Source organism: Bufo bufo, chromosome 1, assembly GCF_905171765.1.
Source record: "Bufo bufo chromosome 1, aBufBuf1.1, whole genome shotgun sequence".
NCBI classification, from domain to species: Eukaryota; Metazoa; Chordata; class Amphibia; order Anura; family Bufonidae; genus Bufo; species Bufo bufo.
The window spans coordinates 256,047,708-256,066,856 of NC_053389.1; the positions used below are offsets into that span (position 1 = coordinate 256,047,708).

The following is a 19,149-nucleotide window of genomic DNA, read 5'->3' on the forward strand; positions in this document are numbered from 1 at the left end:
ACAGGTTACCAGAGGATCCTGCCGACCTATCTGGTCTCAGGGAGGGCTTTTTAAAGTGCCGAACTCTGACGTTCCAGCCAGACATCAAGCGGATAACAAGGTGCTCCCTGTGTGGTTGAGCCCTGGCCCGGCCGCCCATGAACAGAAACCTTACACATCTGTAGGGATAAGTAGTCGTGTATATTATATTGAGAATGCAGGGAGGTATTCTTTGTATCCCTTATGCCTTGTTGCATTAGGGATAAATTAGCCCTATATGTTATTTCTGTCCCTATATTGCAAGAAGCAGTCAATGCAACACCTGTGCTGGAATATATCGGTGGGCACAGGTGGGATGAATGTATCCTCCTATGCAGTGGATGTCTGGATCAGTTGAGTTGGTTGTGCTTATGCATTTTATTGCTGAGGTGATCTGTGATGTACTTGCACATCACACATTACTGTGAGTTGTATGTGGATTTTTGTGTGTGTTGTGGTGGAGGGCGTGATTGCATGCTAGGGTGTGGGAAGGCGGGATCCAGGGGGCCCAAGTAAATTCTTGCCCAGGGTCCAATCAATATTAAAGACGGCCCTGGAATATAAATTGCCAGAAAAATCTCTGTGCAGACACAACAAGAATGAAATGCTGGGAGATTTCAGCTCTGAAGCCTGCAGAAATATCAATGAAACCCTAGAGAATAATACAGGCCATAACTCCGGATCTGTACAATATAAGTAATGTGTATACAAAGTGACTCCACAAGCAGAATAGTGAGTGAGGATCTGGAGTATAATATAGTAGAAGATAAGGAATGTATGTACACAGTGACTCCACTTTTTATGTAGATGAATTCTTTCGGAAACTGTAAAGTGGTGAATGTTCATTTTACGTAGTGTGTATATTTAGCTGATAATGTTATACGTTCTGTGAAAAACAATAAAAGATCACAGCTCTGCAATATTCAAATTAATTCTGCTTGCGTTGCCTTCACTGTGTGTTTTTGGAGTGTGACATTAGGGATCTGGAGTGGGTGGAGGCACTAAGAATGGGATTTGTGTCCTGGGCTAAACTGATGGTGTAATATGTTTTCTGCTTTGAGAGGAGGAACAAGTTTTTGGAACACAGTACAAATCGATAAGACTATTCCTACAGAATTGAGCTTACTTTCTGCAATTGGCATGGGTGTATTCTCCCACAGGGTCTGCCTTCCATCTGTGTCTGCCTAGAGAGATACATAGGAATGAAGTTGTCAGTCCTCATCTTCTGGTTTTCCTAAATAATGACAGGCTCAGCAGGGTTTAGTGACGCCTGCGCTGTAGATTCTGTCATTCATCTAGATGGGAAGAGAAATGTCGTCTGACAACTTTATTGCCGCACTCTTGGAATGAGAGGCAGCAATTTGCTTGCTGTAATAACAATGGAAGGTGATGTTCATGAGAACACAGTTTATTTCACTGCTATCCTAAAAGAGTCCTCGGGGACGTCAATGAGTTGTTTAAAGCAAACTTCCAGCTGGGGAAACGACAGTTCCCATAGGGGTTGTCGCCCAGCGTTTTTATATTCCTGATTGGTAATGTAATACATCCCTGGCTCTTCCATAACGCCATACTACCTAAGAATCATTTTTAGGGAGACCTGAGAGGTGTTTTGCACACTCCCATAATGACAACTACATTGCCCCCTAGTGGTGTAACTTGGTGATCTTAGGTCCCAGTGAAAAATCTTTGACAAGGCCCTCCACCTCCCAAGCTGCAATTATAAAACTGATGACACCACGGCCCAAGTGAAACTGCCAGCCCTACAAACCGTTACCTGCAGATTGACTTCGATAAACTAGTGTCAGCAGAGTGCCATCCATGCCATAATTGTAGAAAAAAGGAACTGGACCTCTCCTCCACATCTTATACAATATGAAGTGAAGAATACTGCGGCACTCCATGTCTTCTTCTAATAATTCAGGTTTATTGACCAAAAATGCACTGTTTCGACTTCCTATAGTCTTTATCAAGCTTGATACAGACTGTAGTAAGTCGAAACGTTGCATCTTTTTGGTGAATAAACCTGAATTAGAAGATGACATGGAGTGCTGCAGTATTCTTCACTTGATACTGTCTACCAGGAGCCCTCAGACTAGGACCTGGCACCACCACCTAATGTACTCCGAAACTGTTGCTGAAGGACCGTAACTGCTGCTACACCTTTTTTCTACACGTTATACATTCATCTGTTGCAGCTAAGCAACATTTCTAGACACGAGTAGGAGGTTCCTAGTGTATGTTTTGCTTAAAGGGAACCTGTCACCAGTTTTATGGTGTCCTAACTAAGGGTAACCTAAATAAGTGACTGATTCTCTTAGCACAATGCTGGGTCACTTTCTTTAATTGACCTAGTCAATCTGCCAACATCTTGTATTGAAAAGCTCCAGCTCATAATGATGAGTCCTGAGTATTCATGAGCTCCTGACTCTCCCCGCCTACCTGCTGCTGATTGACAGTTATTTTCCATATGAATCAGCAGCAGGTGGGCAGGGGAGTGGCTATAGCTCTGAATTAAAAAAACGCTGGACTCAATGACATCATGCTGGACTGAAATCAGCTCATTGGCATGCAGCATCTTTGTGTGTATATTATGAGGTAACCATCTGTCACACCAGTAAGTGAATACATCTAAGGCACTTTTTAGTAGTTAATGATTGTATATAATTAGTTAGATTGTAATCAAATATCCACATGACAGGTTCCCTTTAAACTGTATTAGCCCACTTGCCATCTTCGCCACAACCTCCTTTAAGTGGGTCCCTACACTATTGGATATGGCACCAGGTGATTGCTGCTGCCACATCACACCTCTTTCAAGGGGACAACCACAGTACCTCCTCCAATAATGCCAGAAGACTGTTGTCAGACTGTCTTTTATGACTAATAGGACCAGACGAGAAACCCTTCACAAACAGCGCTTCTGGCATAATACTTACCTTCACAAAGTGTAGAAGAGATAATATTCTTGCTACCTGTAGCCACCACAAGAGGGAGCTCCCTGCACGTAGCATTTTTATTTCTCACTTAAAAAGGTTAGTCCTATATTCGTACAATCTTCCATACTGTCACCCAGCTTTCCCAGATGCAGAACTAAAAAAAAAAAGCACAGTAGTACTTTTTAAGAACATTTCTGCAGAGGACAACTCAAGGACTTTTATTCACTAGTGATATTTTGATTGTGGATGAAAATTTTTCTAGAACTTGCATATTACTCTTGGTCCATTTACGCAGGATGGGGTCCTTTTCAGGCCTACTGCAGATTCGTTTCTTGGGTTTCTGGTGACAAAGAAATGTCAGTTTTCTATTAGCAGGAAATGTCAGGCCTGAGCTAGCGGAGGGGCCTGGAGCATTGAATTTACCAGACACATTGTTAGTGCAGACACATAATTATTCCTGCTCTGATGCTGCATACTATTAAATGTCAGGCAGAGATCGAAGAGGCCATGATAAATGTTCCCAGCCTCTACGAGAAAATATACTAAATGCCATTTTTGTTATACTTTTGACAGGTCTATCAGCCCCAGAATTGGAGATATTTTACAAAAACTGGCACCATTCTTAAAGATGTATGGAGAGTATGTGAAAAATTTTGATAACGCTATGGAAACGGTGAAAACCTGGACGGAGCGGTCGGCGCAGTTTAAACATGTGGTTGAAGAAATACAGGTGAGGCCTCAGATGTACTGAATACATACCATAGCGATATATATATATATAATTACAGTACTATTATGTAGTGACCTCTAGTGGTGAAGTTTAAAAATGCAGCAGTCACATATTTGTAAAGAATTTTTAAGAGGATTTCTAGTTTGGTGTAAAATAAAAGACCTGGAAAATGTGTTTTGATATTTCAACCTCTGCTTGCTGTCAGTAAATAAGCACATTCTTGTTTACAACCAGGTGCTGATAACCTGTACATGCATGTAAGCCCTGTCTCAGGGAAGGCTCTAGACCCTTCAGGAAAGTCTACTAAGGGCAGGGCTTGGATTAACCCTACCCGTTTATGACCTGGGACAACCCAAATGTGCTGGTACTGTCTCTGAAAATTAGAGACAGTCCCTGCAAATTGGGGACAGCTGGCAACTATGAATACAGACACAATTGTAGCAAACTCTCAGCTCCTTAAAGGCTTTTAAACATTAGAGGCAAACATGAAAGCCCCCATTCACAGACAAAAAGCAGAGAGCTTGAAAATGTTGAGAACATAAAAATATATATTAGAAAGAGAAGAACTTCTCTATCCATATACCCTAATGGGACAGGTTTGGCCCAGTTGGAACCAATAATTATAAGTATTTTTTAGTTAGATCTGTTTTTAGGGAAGTTGGAGGACAACTAATCTTGCAAATCGCAGGTGACTGTAATATCATGGAGCATCTGATCATCCAAAGTCTGAAAAATAGAAGTGTATGTACTTTCTTGTTGCAGAGGGAAGGAAAGTGCGGTAGCTTGACACTGCCGCACCATATGCTGGGGCCAGTACAACGGATACCACGATACGAGATGCTCTTAAAGGACTATCTGCGCAAACTGCCCGAAGACTCACTTGATCGAAAGGATGCAGAAAGTAAGACATTTATTGCATGTCGTCCAGATAGATCCAATGTTAACACCTTGTGATGCTGATGGCACCCCCAGCAATCGGCTGTAATATGTGGGGAATCCTGGAAGCAAGTGTTAGTTCCCCTGCAGTGCCCCCATGGGGGAAATAAGACATTACACAGCCCCCTATTGAAATCAGTCTACATGACTGTGTAATGTATGGATGGGTCAGGTCCTCCAGAGGAAGAAATACTATTTGTAGCCACTACTCTCTCTACCTTATAGATGAAGTTCCTGAACTGTAGTTATTATCAGGCCTGGCATGAGTACAGCCAACCACCATAGTAATGACTCCCTCACACATATCATTATAATATTATAAAGCACCTCTGTCACTGATGCAAACATGGAAAGGAGCCATCCTCGGCTGATTGCTGTTCCATTCTCAAGTTCCTGCAATGGTCCCTGATCCATATATTTGGATATATATAATTTTACCCACTTATATAGCGTTGCTGTATTCCGCAGCGCTTTACAGGCATTAGGATGAAGCTAACATACAAACTCCATGGTCGGATTCGAATCTATATATATATATATATATATATAGCTGTTTTTCATATGTGTAATATATATATATATATATATATATATATACACATATATAGTGTGTGTGTGTGTGTGTATATATATATATATATATATATATATATATTCACTATCTCTATTATAATGAATAAAATATTTTGTCATGGTAATATACGGTACCTCTTTCCTTCAGAGTCCCTTGAAATTATTTCAACGGCAGCAATTCACTCAAATACAGCAATCAGGAAAATGGTGAGTGATTTATCGCGCAAATCTAAGGTACTCACATAACTCTGGCACGAAAATACCACCAGACCATACAATGGTGCCACAGGGTGCATAAATAATAACGCTGACATTGACAGGAGCAGAAAGTATTGCACTCAACTGTCTTTTTTACCCTGTTACAATCCAGCCTCATATGATGAGAACTCTTTCAGTGTACCCACCTCCCTTTGTATGGGGTAAGTTAAACTTCACTCTGCTTAGTCCAAAAGGGGAATCCAAAGTCAAGTTTGGTACCGAGGTACCAGATAGTACCAAAGCCATAGAAGTCATAGAACCGAAAGCCGAAGTCATTCACCGAAAGCCGAATTTTGCCTCCGCGAAGGACTTAGGTTACTTTCACGCTTGCGTTGGTAATTCCGGTATTGAGATCCGGCAGGGGATCGAAACAGAAAAAATTGATCCATCACTAAACACATTGAAAGTCAATGGGTGATGATCCAGTTGTTTAGGCTCCTAAAAAGAACGGATCCATCATCATTGACTTACAGTGTTTTCAGTGACGTATGCGTTTTTCTTTCTTGTTCCGATTTTATGCCCAGACAGAAAACCTCAGCTTGCAGCGGTTTTTGTGTCCGATGAGTTCGCAACCTCCTGCCAGCCCTCAGTGCATGGTAAATCTTACGCCTGCGCCGTGCTGTTCAGTATTCAGCGCAGGCACAGTGAAGGAAGGACGTGCAATGAGCCGGACTGCAGGGGCAACACGTGAGGCTACGGTGGGCCAATGGGGGTAGTAGTTCATGTACTCACGGTTAGCAGAGCCTCTCTGGGCCTGCGTGCAGTGATGGGGAAGACAGCACTAAATCCACCGGGGCACTCTCTATTGCAGGGAACACCAGCCAGATGGAAGCTGGGGTGCCCTTGATGGTATAGGTGTTTAAGGTGCTTTGGTGGTTGGGCCCCTGTATTCGTGACTCCAGCACCGTTAGGTTCAAATATTAAGAGTAGTAGTAGAAAGGATGAGGAGTCAGTTGTTGTAAAACAGTTGAACATTTACTGAATCAATAGTCTCAGGACAGGTGTTACAGTTCATCAATATATCAATGGTAATTATCCAGATGTTACTTTAGCTGTAATTCCTTAATACAGGTCTGGCAATTGTCAGTTGAGGAGTTCTCTTAATGCTTTGGCTTTAACAGGCAGAATGACAATTCTTGCTTAAGTAGTTATGCACTAAGTCCACGTTCTAGAACTCAGGTACTGAATATAATGTTTTCCTATTTATCTTGAGCATCCAATAAGGGCGTTCTCCCTCGTGGCAGGCAAACTCTCTGCTACATTATTTGATGCAGGATGCTCTCCTGAAATATTAAGGTTCCCAGAAGGCATTTAGTGCAAAAGGACAATTCTGCGCACTATTTATCCAGTTGCGTCCAAGTACCTTTAAGTTCCTCCTGGTCACTTGTGCTTGTGAAGTCCCTTGGCCAGACTCAGCTCGAATCTTCACCAGACTTGCTTTATATTCATACTTAGACTTACTGTATTGTGCTGGGCTGCTGTGACTCCTTGGTCTGTCATCTCCAGGCTTGATCAGGGCACAGAGGAAAGAAAGGCAGCTACATTGTGGAACTTGCCTGTTCTCCTCCTCCATTAACTTCCTTCTCCTCTCTCTCACTTCCACTAACTACTTCACTTTCTGTTCTGGCACACCCCAAGCTATATATAATATGTGGCGCCAGCACCACCTAGGGGAGAATAAATATATTGAAAATGCCAGCCTGATATTAGGAAAATACATAATATTAGATACATTAAATATGACATTTAGCTGCAATTTAAAGTGGCCAAATATAGCACATAGTGGGACACTGCAGACGCTCACTGCCTGCCGACTTCCTTACTGCGCTGAATACTGAACAGCACGGCGCAGGCACGAGATTTACCATGCACTGAGAGCCGGCAGGAGGATACGAACGCTGCCTGGCCCTGTCAATCAAGACTTGGAGGGAGGTGACAGGGGTGGGAGAACGGAGCCTCTAGGAGCAGGAGCAACGCCCCCCCCCCCCCCCCCCCCCGCTCCTAGAGGCTAATTTGCGTATTATAAAAGCTACATTTATGGAGTAACGGGGGCATGGATAACAATAGGAATAGGCTAGTTAGGTTAATCTGACATTAGCACATCGCTAATGTCAGCCAGTTTAATTTAGGTATGCAGGTTTTTAAATAAAGTTTTTGAAGCCCAAATCAGGAGTGGATCATAAAAGGAGAGAAACTATGATGGGCAGATACTATGTCTAGATTTTTTAATCCACCAAATTATTTTTGGCTCCAAAAACTGCATCAAGAAACCGAAATGTGGGGCAACACTTAGTGTGATTAAGCTCTAATAGGTTATTTGTGATTCAAATGGCAAGGAACTGGCAAGGGTGCACTTTCTGCTTCCTGAGGCGAAAATTGAAAAGGCGCGACTCCTTCCCCAATGCCAATTTCTTAACCTAACCCCTTCCCTTCAGCCCATGGCCATTCAGCTGTCCCTCTCTTGCCACTACCTGCTGCCTGAGGCGATCACCTCACCTGGCCTCATTGGTGGTGCACCCCTGGGAAATGGCTCCAAACTCACTCCCAAATGGGGTTGTCTTCTGTCATTATTGTTTCAGTGCCTGGGTCCATTGGAGGTTCTTCTAAGACTCCGGTGGGCCACCTGGGTCTAACATACCCCCCTGGCTAACTGGGGACACTTGTGGGGAACTATAGGCAGTCTATGTCAGAGTCATAACAGAGTCTAGATTACATGAGTCTGATTGCTCCTCTCCATGTACTATAGTATGAGATTCTTCACTTGCGTGTTGAGGGACGTGCATTGTCAGCATAAGATTTTCCAAATATTTATCCAACCCTCTACACTAGAGAACTTAATATGTATGTAATATGAATGTATTCTTACTACACTGGTATCACTAATAATCACTTGCTGTGGATTTCTGGTGCTCTGCAGGAGAGTCAGAAGAAGCTACTGATGGTATATGAAATGCTGGGAGAAGAAGAGGACATTGTCCACCCCTCTAGTGAGTTCATAAAAGAGGGGCAGATTCTTAAACTGGCCGCTCGTAACACGTCAGCCCAAGAGCGACATCTCTTCCTGGTACGTCTTGGTATTTGAAGGATATTTCTAGTCGCCAGTAGTGGCACACTAACCATACTTAACCCTTTCATGACCGGGCCCAAAAAGGCCTGAATGTCCAGGCAACATTTTGTGATGTTGTGCACCTGGTGGTTTAGTGACCGTAGCTTTTTTATTTGTTTGACTACAAAAATAATGTTTTTTAGAGGTTTTATTTCTTTTTTTAGGTTTAATTTGGAGGAAAACTGCTAATTATTATTAAAAAGTATTTTTTCAAATTATTTTAAAGCTTTTTATTTCTTAAATATTAAAACGGACACAAAAATATCGTTTTCATATAGAACATGTATAGGTTTGAGAGAACGGGGCGACTATGGTAACTGTTTCTGTTAGCGACCGCATTTTTTATATTTTTGGGGGGAATTTTTTTATTTGTATTTATTATTATTATTATTTTTAATTTTTTTTTACTTATATTTTAATTTATTTTTTTTGCCACATAATCTGTCGCCCAGGAGGTCATTAAAAGACCTCTGGAGGACACAGATATTTTTTATTTTTTACTTTTTTTTCCCCACTGTTTCCACTGTAGCTGGGGCATCCACAGGAGCCCCAGTTACAGGGGAAAACAGCCCCCTGAGGGGAAATGACACACAGGCAGAGCTGATCAGGGTCTCCTTAAACCCTGTAGCTCTGCTCCTGCCCCTGCTCTAGACACCCCGGCGGTCACGTGACCACCAGGACTAACAGAGGAAGCGGCTCTCCTGCCTCTCTCGTGCAGCACTCTCCTCCTGCCGGCACAGGGGAAGACAGAAGCAGTAATAATGCACTCCTGTCTTCTCCTCAGGGTCCCTGCTGCGTCTGTCAGCCGGGACACGAACAGGATTAAAGCGCTGCCAGCACGTGTATATACGTGCTGGCCGCACGGGGCATATGCAAATAGCACGTATATAGCCGTATGGCAGTCGGAAAGGGGTTAAGTGACAATTTTTACATTTACTACAGATAAGTGAGACTCATGTGCGACTATTGTATCAATCTCTTCTCTTTAAGTTCAACAACATGTTACTGTACTGTGTGCCTAAGTTCAGTCTGGTGGGGGCAAAGTACTCTGTGCGTACAAAGATCGGACTGGAAGGTATGAAAGTGGTAGAGACGCAGAATGACGACTATCCGTACACCTTCCAAATCTCGGGCAAAGAGCGTACACTGGAGTTACAGGCCAGGTAACCAGTCCTCTGTATGGGATCTTTGAGACATCGCAGATGTTTTCTTCATTATTATTATTTTTTTTAAACATGATTTATCTTTCATTTCAGCTCTGAACAAATAAAACAAGAATGGCTCAAGGTATGTACAATGACTGATCTAAATTAGTTTTCAGTTTTTAACAGGGATCTTCGGGCAGTTATAGGACATGGCTGCCCATGTATAACACATGGATAGGCTGGGTATGACAGAGATGCTCTATGATAGCAGCTGTCTGTGAATGTTCTCATTCTTCCAGGTCATGGTTTATCAGTAAAAAGTCAGAGCAACTGGACTTGTTGGATTCTAGCTCTAATTGAGAAAGCCAGTCAGATGACTAGCTGAATGTCTTCAAGAGAAAATACAAGTCCAGTTGCTCCGACTTATTACTACTGATATGCTCACGGCTCTGGCTAATAGAGTAATGAAATCACGTTTTAAAAAGAAGCCATCCAGAATGATCTCCTCTGACCCCATATTCTGCAGCAAAATCGCCCATAAAACATCTCCCACTTATTTAAATGGCACATACTCACTGAAGAGTCCAGGGTTGGACTGGGAACTTAAAGTGGTCCTGGAAAAGAAAACTAAAAATGTCCACATGTTGTAGGCGGGTCCAAATTTAAAGTGTAACTATCATGTTTTAGCATATGTTACTGCTGCAGCATTATGCATAAAGCAATCTTTAGTTTCTTCACATACCACTGTTTTCCTTAAGTTTTTCCCTTAGTTACGGCTGTTTTAACTTCTGCAATATAAGGATCTTCTCAAGATGGCTCCTCTGCCAGTTCTTTGAGGCCAAAACTGTCTTCCCTCACTTCACATGAACACTTGCTGTAGCCAGCAGATTCCTGCCAGCCAATCAGATTGGATTACTGAGAGACACGCCTCCTCACTCTGAAGCCTAATGTAGGCATGCAATGTTGAGGACTGCCCCTCTGTCTTCTGTTTATACTAAAGGGAAGTCAGAAAAGCTATAGCAACAGTCTTTTAAGGGACCAGTGGAAAGGACATTAATGAAAGCTGTTATTATAATGTAATTACAGATCTTTTGGCAATCATTGACAGACTAACTCAGGTATGCATGCCTAGCTATAATAAACTAGCAAATCAAAAAAATATGACAGCCCCTGCTGCAGTATCCAACTATATCACCGTCCAAAAGATGATGATACAGTTGAATTTAGGAGGGGGGACCTGTGGAGGGCTCGGGCGACCCCCTAGAGGGCTTGGGAAGCCCCCTAGGCATCATCGCACTGGGATATTTCCTTATAATAATCTTTAATTATATAGCGCCAACATATTCCGCAACACTTTACAGTTCAGGAGTTCATGTACAAACAGTCATAAATAATATAGCAACAGACAAGGCAATAATTAGAACAAGAGAAATGAGGGCCCTGCTCGCAAAAGCTTACAATCTATGAGCAGATTGGGATTGAGACAAAAGGTAAAAGTGCTTGTTTTGTACAATGGTCCAGCCATCTTGAGAAAATAGGGGAGTAGATATGAAGCTGCATGAGCCAGTCACCAGCCGATAAATGAAGTGCTTCTGGGTGCAGTGGAGGATCAAGTTCAGGAACTGATGATAAATGGGCTATATATGGAGAGGAGTTAGATCAGGGGAAGTGAAAGGCCACCCTAAAAAGATGTGTCTTTAGGGAACGCCTAAAACTGTGTATATTGTGATTTAACCTAATTTCTTGGAGTAGGGCATTCCAGAGAACTGGTGCAGCTTAGGCTACTTTCACACCTGCGTTCAGGTGTCCGCTCGTGAGCTCCGTTTGAAGGGGCTCACGAGCGGTCCTGAACGCAGCCGTTCAGCTCTAATGCATTCTCAGTGGAGGCGGATCCACTGAGAATGCATCCGCCTGCCAGCGTTCAGCCTCCGCTACGCTCAGCGAGCGGACACCTGAACGCTGCTTGCAGCGTTCGGGTGTCCGCCTGGCCGTGCGGAGGCGAGCGGATCCGTCCAGACTTATAATGGAAGTCAATGGGGACGGATCCGCTTGAAGATGACACCATATGGCTCTATCTTCAAGCGGATCCGTTCCCCATTGACTTTCAATGTAAAGTCTGAACGGATCCGCTCAGGCTACTTTCAGACTTAGAAAATTTTCTAAGTTATAATGCAGACGGATCCGTTCAGAACGGATGCAAACGTCTGCATTATAGGAGCGGATCCGTCTGATGAAACATCAGACGGATCCGCTCCGAACGCTAGTGTGAAAGTAGCCTTAGGAGAAGTCTTGGAGCCGGTAATGAGAGGTTAGGATTATGGTGGATGTCGGTCATAAATCATTTGTAGAGCACAGGTAGGGTGGTAGACAGAGATGAGGGAAGAGATTTAGGGGCAAAGCACGGGCAGGGTGGTAGACAGAGATGAGGGAAGAGATGTAGGGGCTAGAGAATGGGCAGAGTGGTAGACAGAGATGAGGGAGGAGATGTAAGGGGGTGCAGCACTGTGGAGAGCTTTGTGGGTGAGAACGAGAAGTTTAGATTGGATTCTATACTGTATAGGCAACCGTAGGGTCTATGGCCAGTCCGCCACTGAGTCAGTGTCAGATTTCTTCTTGTAAATCAGCATAGGATTTTACTTGTGTTAAAAATCCATTGTCTGAACATGCCCTTACTGTCGGGGGAAGCCATGGTTAGACACACATTTCCTTTGCAGTGGCATTTCTTAATGCTATCAATTACTGGATGTCTCACTGTTCTGGCACACACTGAGAAATTAACCCCCCCCCCCCCCCCCTTCCCCCCAAAATAACACATGTAATTCATTACTTCCTTTCAGGCTTTGAACGCAGCGATTGCAGAATTTCAGCAGCGGAATGAAACCTTTATAATTGCAAATGCTAAAAAAATGGAGGAGGCGCCACAGGAAGTTCCTGTAAGTTTTGACTAATTTACATTATGAGTCTGTTAACCGGCAATGAACAGCAGCTTGTGAAAAAGAGAAGTATTCTGCCATATCACGTCACATGAAGTAACACTATGGGTTCTGACAGTTCCCCTTTTTTCACAGCTTCCCCTGTCAATTACTTGCCATAACGGGTCACCCAGAGGTGTAACAAGGACCCATGGGACTCCATAGCAAAACATGGAATTGGGCGCCACACCTGCATGACCACTTTCAGTAGCATATATAGGAGACATTTATGATTATATTGGTTTTAGTAATGCATAGGGATAATGCCACAACGGTGGTAGAATGTGCACAGGGATATCACAATCGGATGATAATGTGCATGGTGACGTACAGAAATAATGAAAAAACAGTAATGCTCTCATCCATTGTCCATGGACATCACTAGCTGCACATAAGGGTGGAGATGGACCCCTTTAGTAATTGGGGCCCCATAGCAGCTGCTATGCCTGCTACCCTGGTACTTACACCATAGGGTCGCCTCTGTGGCCAGTGTCTGGTTGCAATGTAATATGGCTTTAAAAAAAATTAAAGGTCAAATTAAATTTCAATCTCTGATCATACTTCAAATTGTATCACAGATTTCCTATTCTCTTCACACTGGAAGAAGCTTTCACCTTTGCTTATATAGTTGTATCTTTGCTGAATAATGGTATAAGATTCTCAGGAGTATGGAGGAAGGGGGGATGACAACTGCCCTGAGCCCAAGGGGTTGTCCGCACTTATAATATTGATGATCCATCGTCAGAACGCCGATCAGCTGTAGGAGACGGCACGGGTAGTGTGCACGTGCCGTCTCCCATCCTGTTCATGTCAAAGCCGTAGTGAACAGGAAGAGAGAAGGGAGACGGCACATGAGCACTGCGTGCGCCGTCTCCTCATACAGTTGATCGGTGGGGGCGTAGGATAAAAGCCCGGAGAACCCCTTTAAAGCTCCCCTATACACACTACCAGTGCATCTACAGTACTTCTTCCTGTGATCCTCATACTCATGCTATCCAGTTGAGCTGAACAGTGCTATTAAACCCAGAGATTATCTGACAGATTTTCTGACCAGTCATTGGTCAGATGGCCGCTTACACACACAGATCTTTTGTTATACACACCAACTATTGGTCTAATTGGACAAAAATTGGTCAGATAATCCTTTGGTGTAATGCAACCCTAAATTGGAGGTGGTTTACAGCTCTGCTTCTCTATGTTGCAACTCTGTAAATACATTGTATTACACGTCTGATGCCGTACTATCTGTATTATACTACAGAGCTGCATTTATAATTCTGCTGGACAGAGTAGAAAAGCTCATTAACAACATTATGCAAAGTCAGACTTTCTTTGGAAACATATAATTTAGCTTAAGATATTTTTATCTGTCTGTTTTAGAGTGCTGAACTGGGTCTCCGAGCTCCAAAGTGGATCCGAGACAATGAGGTGACCATGTGCATGAAATGCAAAGAGCAATTTAATGCGCTGACCAGGAGGAGACATCATTGCAGGGCGTGTGGCCATGTAAGTAATTTGTTTGGTTCAAAGGGATACATTCACTCAGGGTTGACCTAAGGTTGGAAAATGGTGCCTTGTGCTGTAACCTATGTTGGCTAGGTGGTCTTAGGACTCTTGAGGTTATTTCTGACAGTCTATGGTGTTTCAGGAGATAATATCACTATGGATCCAATATCTAACATACATTTACCTTCTTCCTTACAGGTAGTTTGTTGGAAATGTTCTGACCACAAAGCCCCTCTTCAATATGACGGTAATAAAATGAATAAAGTGTGTAAAGACTGCTACCATATATTGCAAGGTTGTAACAACAGCGAGGAGAAAGAGAAGAAAAGGGGCATACTGGAGGTGAGATCTGAAATTTGGGCTTTGAGGTTGCACAAATCCACTACAGTGCCTAAACTCACTCTTTTTTTTTTTAACTGGGTGATGGGATGTCCCATCATAATCACATTTCAGCTTGAAGCCAGGCCTTGCTTCAGCAGATGAAATATAGTACTGCATGCAGGCCATTCAATACAGTGACTATCCACTCTCAGTAGTAGTCCCCCTCTACTTTATGGGACACCTCTGTCAATGGACAGGATAGAGATCTATTCAAGAATATTGATTTATAAAAGACAAAAGCACTTGATAATAAAATCTGTCTCAGTTGGCCCAAAAAAACTTCTTCGGGGCTCTATGAAAGGATTTAGTTTTGAGTTGACAATATTAATATATTAATTGCCTTTTTGTTTCATAATTCTTTCTAACCTTTGTTCTTCCTATTGTCAGATTGAGTCTGCAGAAGTCTCAGAAAATAGCGTAATCTGCAGTTTCCTCCAGTATAATGAAAAGTCAAAACCTTGGCAGAAGGTCTGGTGTGTGATACCGCAACACGAGGCTCTTGTGTTATACATGTATGGAGCGCCACAGGTAAGACAAATGTATGGCACTTGCTGATGGTCTCATGTGGGTTTATATTAGGGAAAATACCATCTCTGGTTTGAAATCTCTTTTGAAGCCAAAGTGGTAAAACTTAAAGGCTATGGACATCTTTGGAGCATTTTTTTTATTATTATTATTGCACTCTGCTTATTTGGGGTTAAACACTTTTTTTCAATTGTTTTTATTAAAAAATGTTCAATCATTTGTCTTCTACACTGACTCTGCAGATTGTTCCCTCTCCTTCTCACTGAAATCCATCACGGCACTGTTCTGACAGCTTATCGAGATGTCAGAGCAGCTCTGACAGGTTTCACTGTGAAGGAACAGTTCGTCAAACCTGAAGGCTGTAGAAGATAAAGAATAGAACTTTTTTTTTAAAAAAAACATTGGAAAAATGCTTTTGAGCCCAAAATAAGCACAGTGCAATAATAACTAAAATGACCCCACTGGTGTTCATAGCCTTTAAATTCATATTTTATGACCAACATTCTGTGCTGATTCATTTCTTAACATCTCTCTATAGTGGTTGGAGCTTCATTATCTTTTTATACAGAACTGCAAATTTCCTTTACAGGCATATTGGAAACTGCTAAAATTTCTGGGTGTCTACAGTCACCACTAGGGGGAGTCAGAATGTAATAATTTGAGAATGTAATAGCACCACTAAAGGTATCTGTCAGCAGATTTGTACCTATGAAGCTGTCTGACCTGTTGCATGTGTGCTTGACAGCTGAGGACATCTGTGTTGGTCCCATGTTCATATGTGTCTGTACTGCTGAGAAAAATGATGTTTTAATATATATAAAAGAGCCTCTAAGAGCAACTCTGCTGACAGATGGTCTTTAAGAAAGTTTGCCAAACTAGGTATCCCTCATGCCACTTTCTTTAGAACTGTTCTTATTCCTACATCTCTCGGCCCTTGTCTTATCTGTGTTTCATCCCAAGGCTTGATTATTTTGTCTGCAGTCTTCATACTGAAACGGTGGTCATACAAATTGAAGAAAAATAACTATGTGCCAGAAAGCCTTAACTAAAACCGCTTAGAGAAAAGATCTGCAAAGAAAGCAGTAAACCTAGATCTCTAAGAGGCATACAGTTGTTCACGATTCTTTTTTGTGAAGAGGCATCTCCCAAAATAAGCTTATCATAGGTGGAATCCCAATGTAATCTGTAGGAGAGCAGGAGAGTACGTTTTCAAATCTCCTGCAGTGCCACCTACAGGTGAAATGATGTATTTAATGGTGCTCATTTCAATTCAATGGGCTGGAGTGTCTATGTAATTCACTGGTGTGCCAGGACATTCAGGGAGAGACTCCATGTACCTGTACTCTGCACCAGCTAATTGATGGTGGTCCCAGATGAACAATTGCCCCCTCTGTTATATGTAGTGGAGTTTTAATACAACTGGTTCACCTGCTAACGTCTATAATATTCACAATTACCTTTAAAACATTAACGTAGGAACAATAGTCAATGTTTTTCTTGATTTTGCTTTCAGGATGTCAAAGCCCAAGCCACAATTCCTCTTCTGGGTTACATTATTGAAGAATCACCCCGTGGAGTAGACTTGCCCTACAGCTTCAGACTATCTCAGTCTAAATCCATACACAGCTTTTCGGCTGACAGTGAAGAACTGAAGCAGAGGTGGCTTAAAGTTATCAATCTGGCAGTAGTGGGGGAGACCACAAGTAACAGAAATGGTGCTGTAGATGGACACTTAGAACCTTCTCTGTGATAATGAAAGTTCTTCTTGGAAACCCCAATGAAATATGAACACAAGCCTAAGAAAGTTCTTTAAAAGGATAAGCCGAATTTGGTTTACAGATCTAACTACTGACCTGAGATCGAATGTCACTTAGCTTCCAGGTCACATCTTTCTTCAGTGCCAACCATGAAAATCCATATGGCTATTTTGGTGGTGAGAAGAATACTTGGTGGACCAGTCTTGATCAATAATTGGGGGGTCTAACATTCACCAAAAGGAGGTATCACTACATGGCGACATTTTATGGATCTTTAGGACTTCAAGAACATCTCTGATACAGATTTCAAAAACAAGGTGAACGCTACAACAGTTAAAAGGACAACACCCGAAAATTCCAGATAATGTTATAGGAAATCAATTATTTTATTAATAATTGCACAATCAGCTAAAAGATGAAATTGTAATGTTTTACAGATTTATTCATAGAGCGTGGATGAGAAAAATTTAAAGGCACAATGGTATGACAGAGAAAGCACATGGGGACTTAGAGTGAGGTCTAACGTATGCCCCAATCCTAAACAAAATTATTGTAAATTGAAAAGTCCTTGATTTATCAACTTTTTATTTGCACTTAGATTTTATTTATTAATTAAATATTGTCCTTTGTAATACACCATCGCGACTGTCATTATGCTGGTGTTAAGATGCCACCTTAAAGGCTTTCTCCAGAATTTAAAAACTGATGACCTATCCCTAGGTGGTTTTCAATATCAGATTGCAGGGGATCTGACACCCCCATTCACTTCAGTTGGAGCAGCACAGCAGTAACCCGCTTCATCTACTACACAATGGAGGGAGCTGTGTAGTTATACTGCCTACTTCTGGCACTGGAGCTACTCCCAAACAGCTAATCTGAAGGGTGCGGGGTGTCAGACAGGTCAATTGTTAAATTGACTTGTTTAACTAGTGTTCAAGGGTGGACATTCAAGTTTTAGAGAACTCTCTACTGTCCGACACTAGTGAGGGTCTCCGAGCTCTAGTTTGAGCACCCCTTTGTTTGGGTAGTGTGAGTACCAGCTGAAAGAACCCACCAACTTTATAGGAATTTAGGTGGAATGCCCCTTTATTTATTTTATCTTCATATAAATACATTGAGTTGGTTTCAAAAATCATGTTTCTGTTCGAATTTTTCCTCAGTTACCTACATTTTTTGTTACGTGGGGGAAGGGGGCAGCCATTTTGTCGTTTAAAGTGAATATTAGTAATGGCTCACCATTGGAATGATGATAGTTCTTATGAGGTAAAGGAACACACCAAGGCAAGACTGATATTGTGCTATGTCTAGGGCAGAGGCTGAGGGGGTGGAGCATGACACCGATTTAACAAACCCTGTGTCATGCACCGTTCCCTTATTAAACGTAACATAATATGAGTTGTACCTGTAGTGGGTGATTTACCAGTGAGTGCAGGGTCGGTAAGTAAATGGCTGCCAAACTGGTTCAGTGATATCATCAGTCTGAAGTAAAGTAATAGCAGATGAGCATTTACATGGGCAGTACGGCCACTGCTCATTTTTTGAGGCCATTTAAATTCTCTTTTATAGCATTCCACAACTGTTTCTGAAGTTAGAGGCCTATAAAACAGTATTATTATTATTATTAAAGGTGTAATGCTTTAGAGACAGGCTATGTGATTTCTAGGGGGCCCTTGGAGAGACGAGGCCTAGCCCTGGATGGTCCATCTCATGGAAATTGTCCCAAGGTTCATGGAAAAGACCAGCAAACACCTAGCTGTTACATGACTGTGTGCACGTGCTAACTGAGGGAACTAACATACATACATTATACATAAAGTACATATATACATAGCTAACATACATTGACATATGGACTGATGTGGGAGAAAATGTGTCTACAATGTACAGTCAATACTATCACTGCAAATAAAGCAAGCGTCTTCATCTTTAAAGGGGTTATCCCATGACTAATGTAAAAAATTTAAATCAGACATCATATAGTACATGACAATCTCAACAAGGCTAGAACCACTATTGTACCTCACATGGATCCAGAGATCTCCCCATTCATTGCTCTGCTAGATTTATATCAAGCTGGCAGCTCAAGGGGAGTGTCTTTTCTGCTGGAACTCAGGGGGCGTGTCCATGATCTCCCTATCACAACCCAGGAGGCAGTTGAAGGATGAAACTGAGCATGTGCGGCCTTCTCAGTAAGCAGGACAAAGAAACAAGAAAAATAACACAGCAGGTGGCGCTATACAGATACATTTTATTGAATAACTCAGTGGCTATGCTAGATTTTTAATTACATGTAATTACACAAGTAT

At 42.1% G+C, this 19,149-nt stretch overlaps 1 protein-coding gene across 6 annotated transcripts in view; it reads left to right on the forward strand.

Moving 5' to 3' along the window:
• FGD4 (FYVE, RhoGEF and PH domain containing 4) overlaps positions 1 to 18,880 on the forward strand; it is a 134,348-nt gene extending 115,468 nt beyond the window's left edge. For all 6 annotated transcript variants that reach the window (XM_040438988.1, XM_040438998.1, XM_040439013.1 and 3 more), the window contains exons 7-17: positions 3,528 to 3,684; positions 4,447 to 4,585; positions 5,342 to 5,400; positions 8,369 to 8,515; positions 9,548 to 9,720; positions 9,814 to 9,844; positions 12,540 to 12,635; positions 14,055 to 14,180; positions 14,379 to 14,522; positions 14,949 to 15,089; positions 16,600 to 18,880. In XM_040438988.1, coding sequence (XP_040294922.1) covers positions 3,528 to 3,684; positions 4,447 to 4,585; positions 5,342 to 5,400; positions 8,369 to 8,515; positions 9,548 to 9,720; positions 9,814 to 9,844; positions 12,540 to 12,635; positions 14,055 to 14,180; positions 14,379 to 14,522; positions 14,949 to 15,089; positions 16,600 to 16,836 — 1,450 coding nt within the window. In that variant the 3' untranslated portion in view covers positions 16,837 to 18,880. The remainder of the gene's footprint in view (positions 1 to 3,527; positions 3,685 to 4,446; positions 4,586 to 5,341; positions 5,401 to 8,368; positions 8,516 to 9,547; positions 9,721 to 9,813; positions 9,845 to 12,539; positions 12,636 to 14,054; positions 14,181 to 14,378; positions 14,523 to 14,948; positions 15,090 to 16,599) is intronic.
• Positions 18,881 to 19,149: the final 269 nt, after the last annotated feature.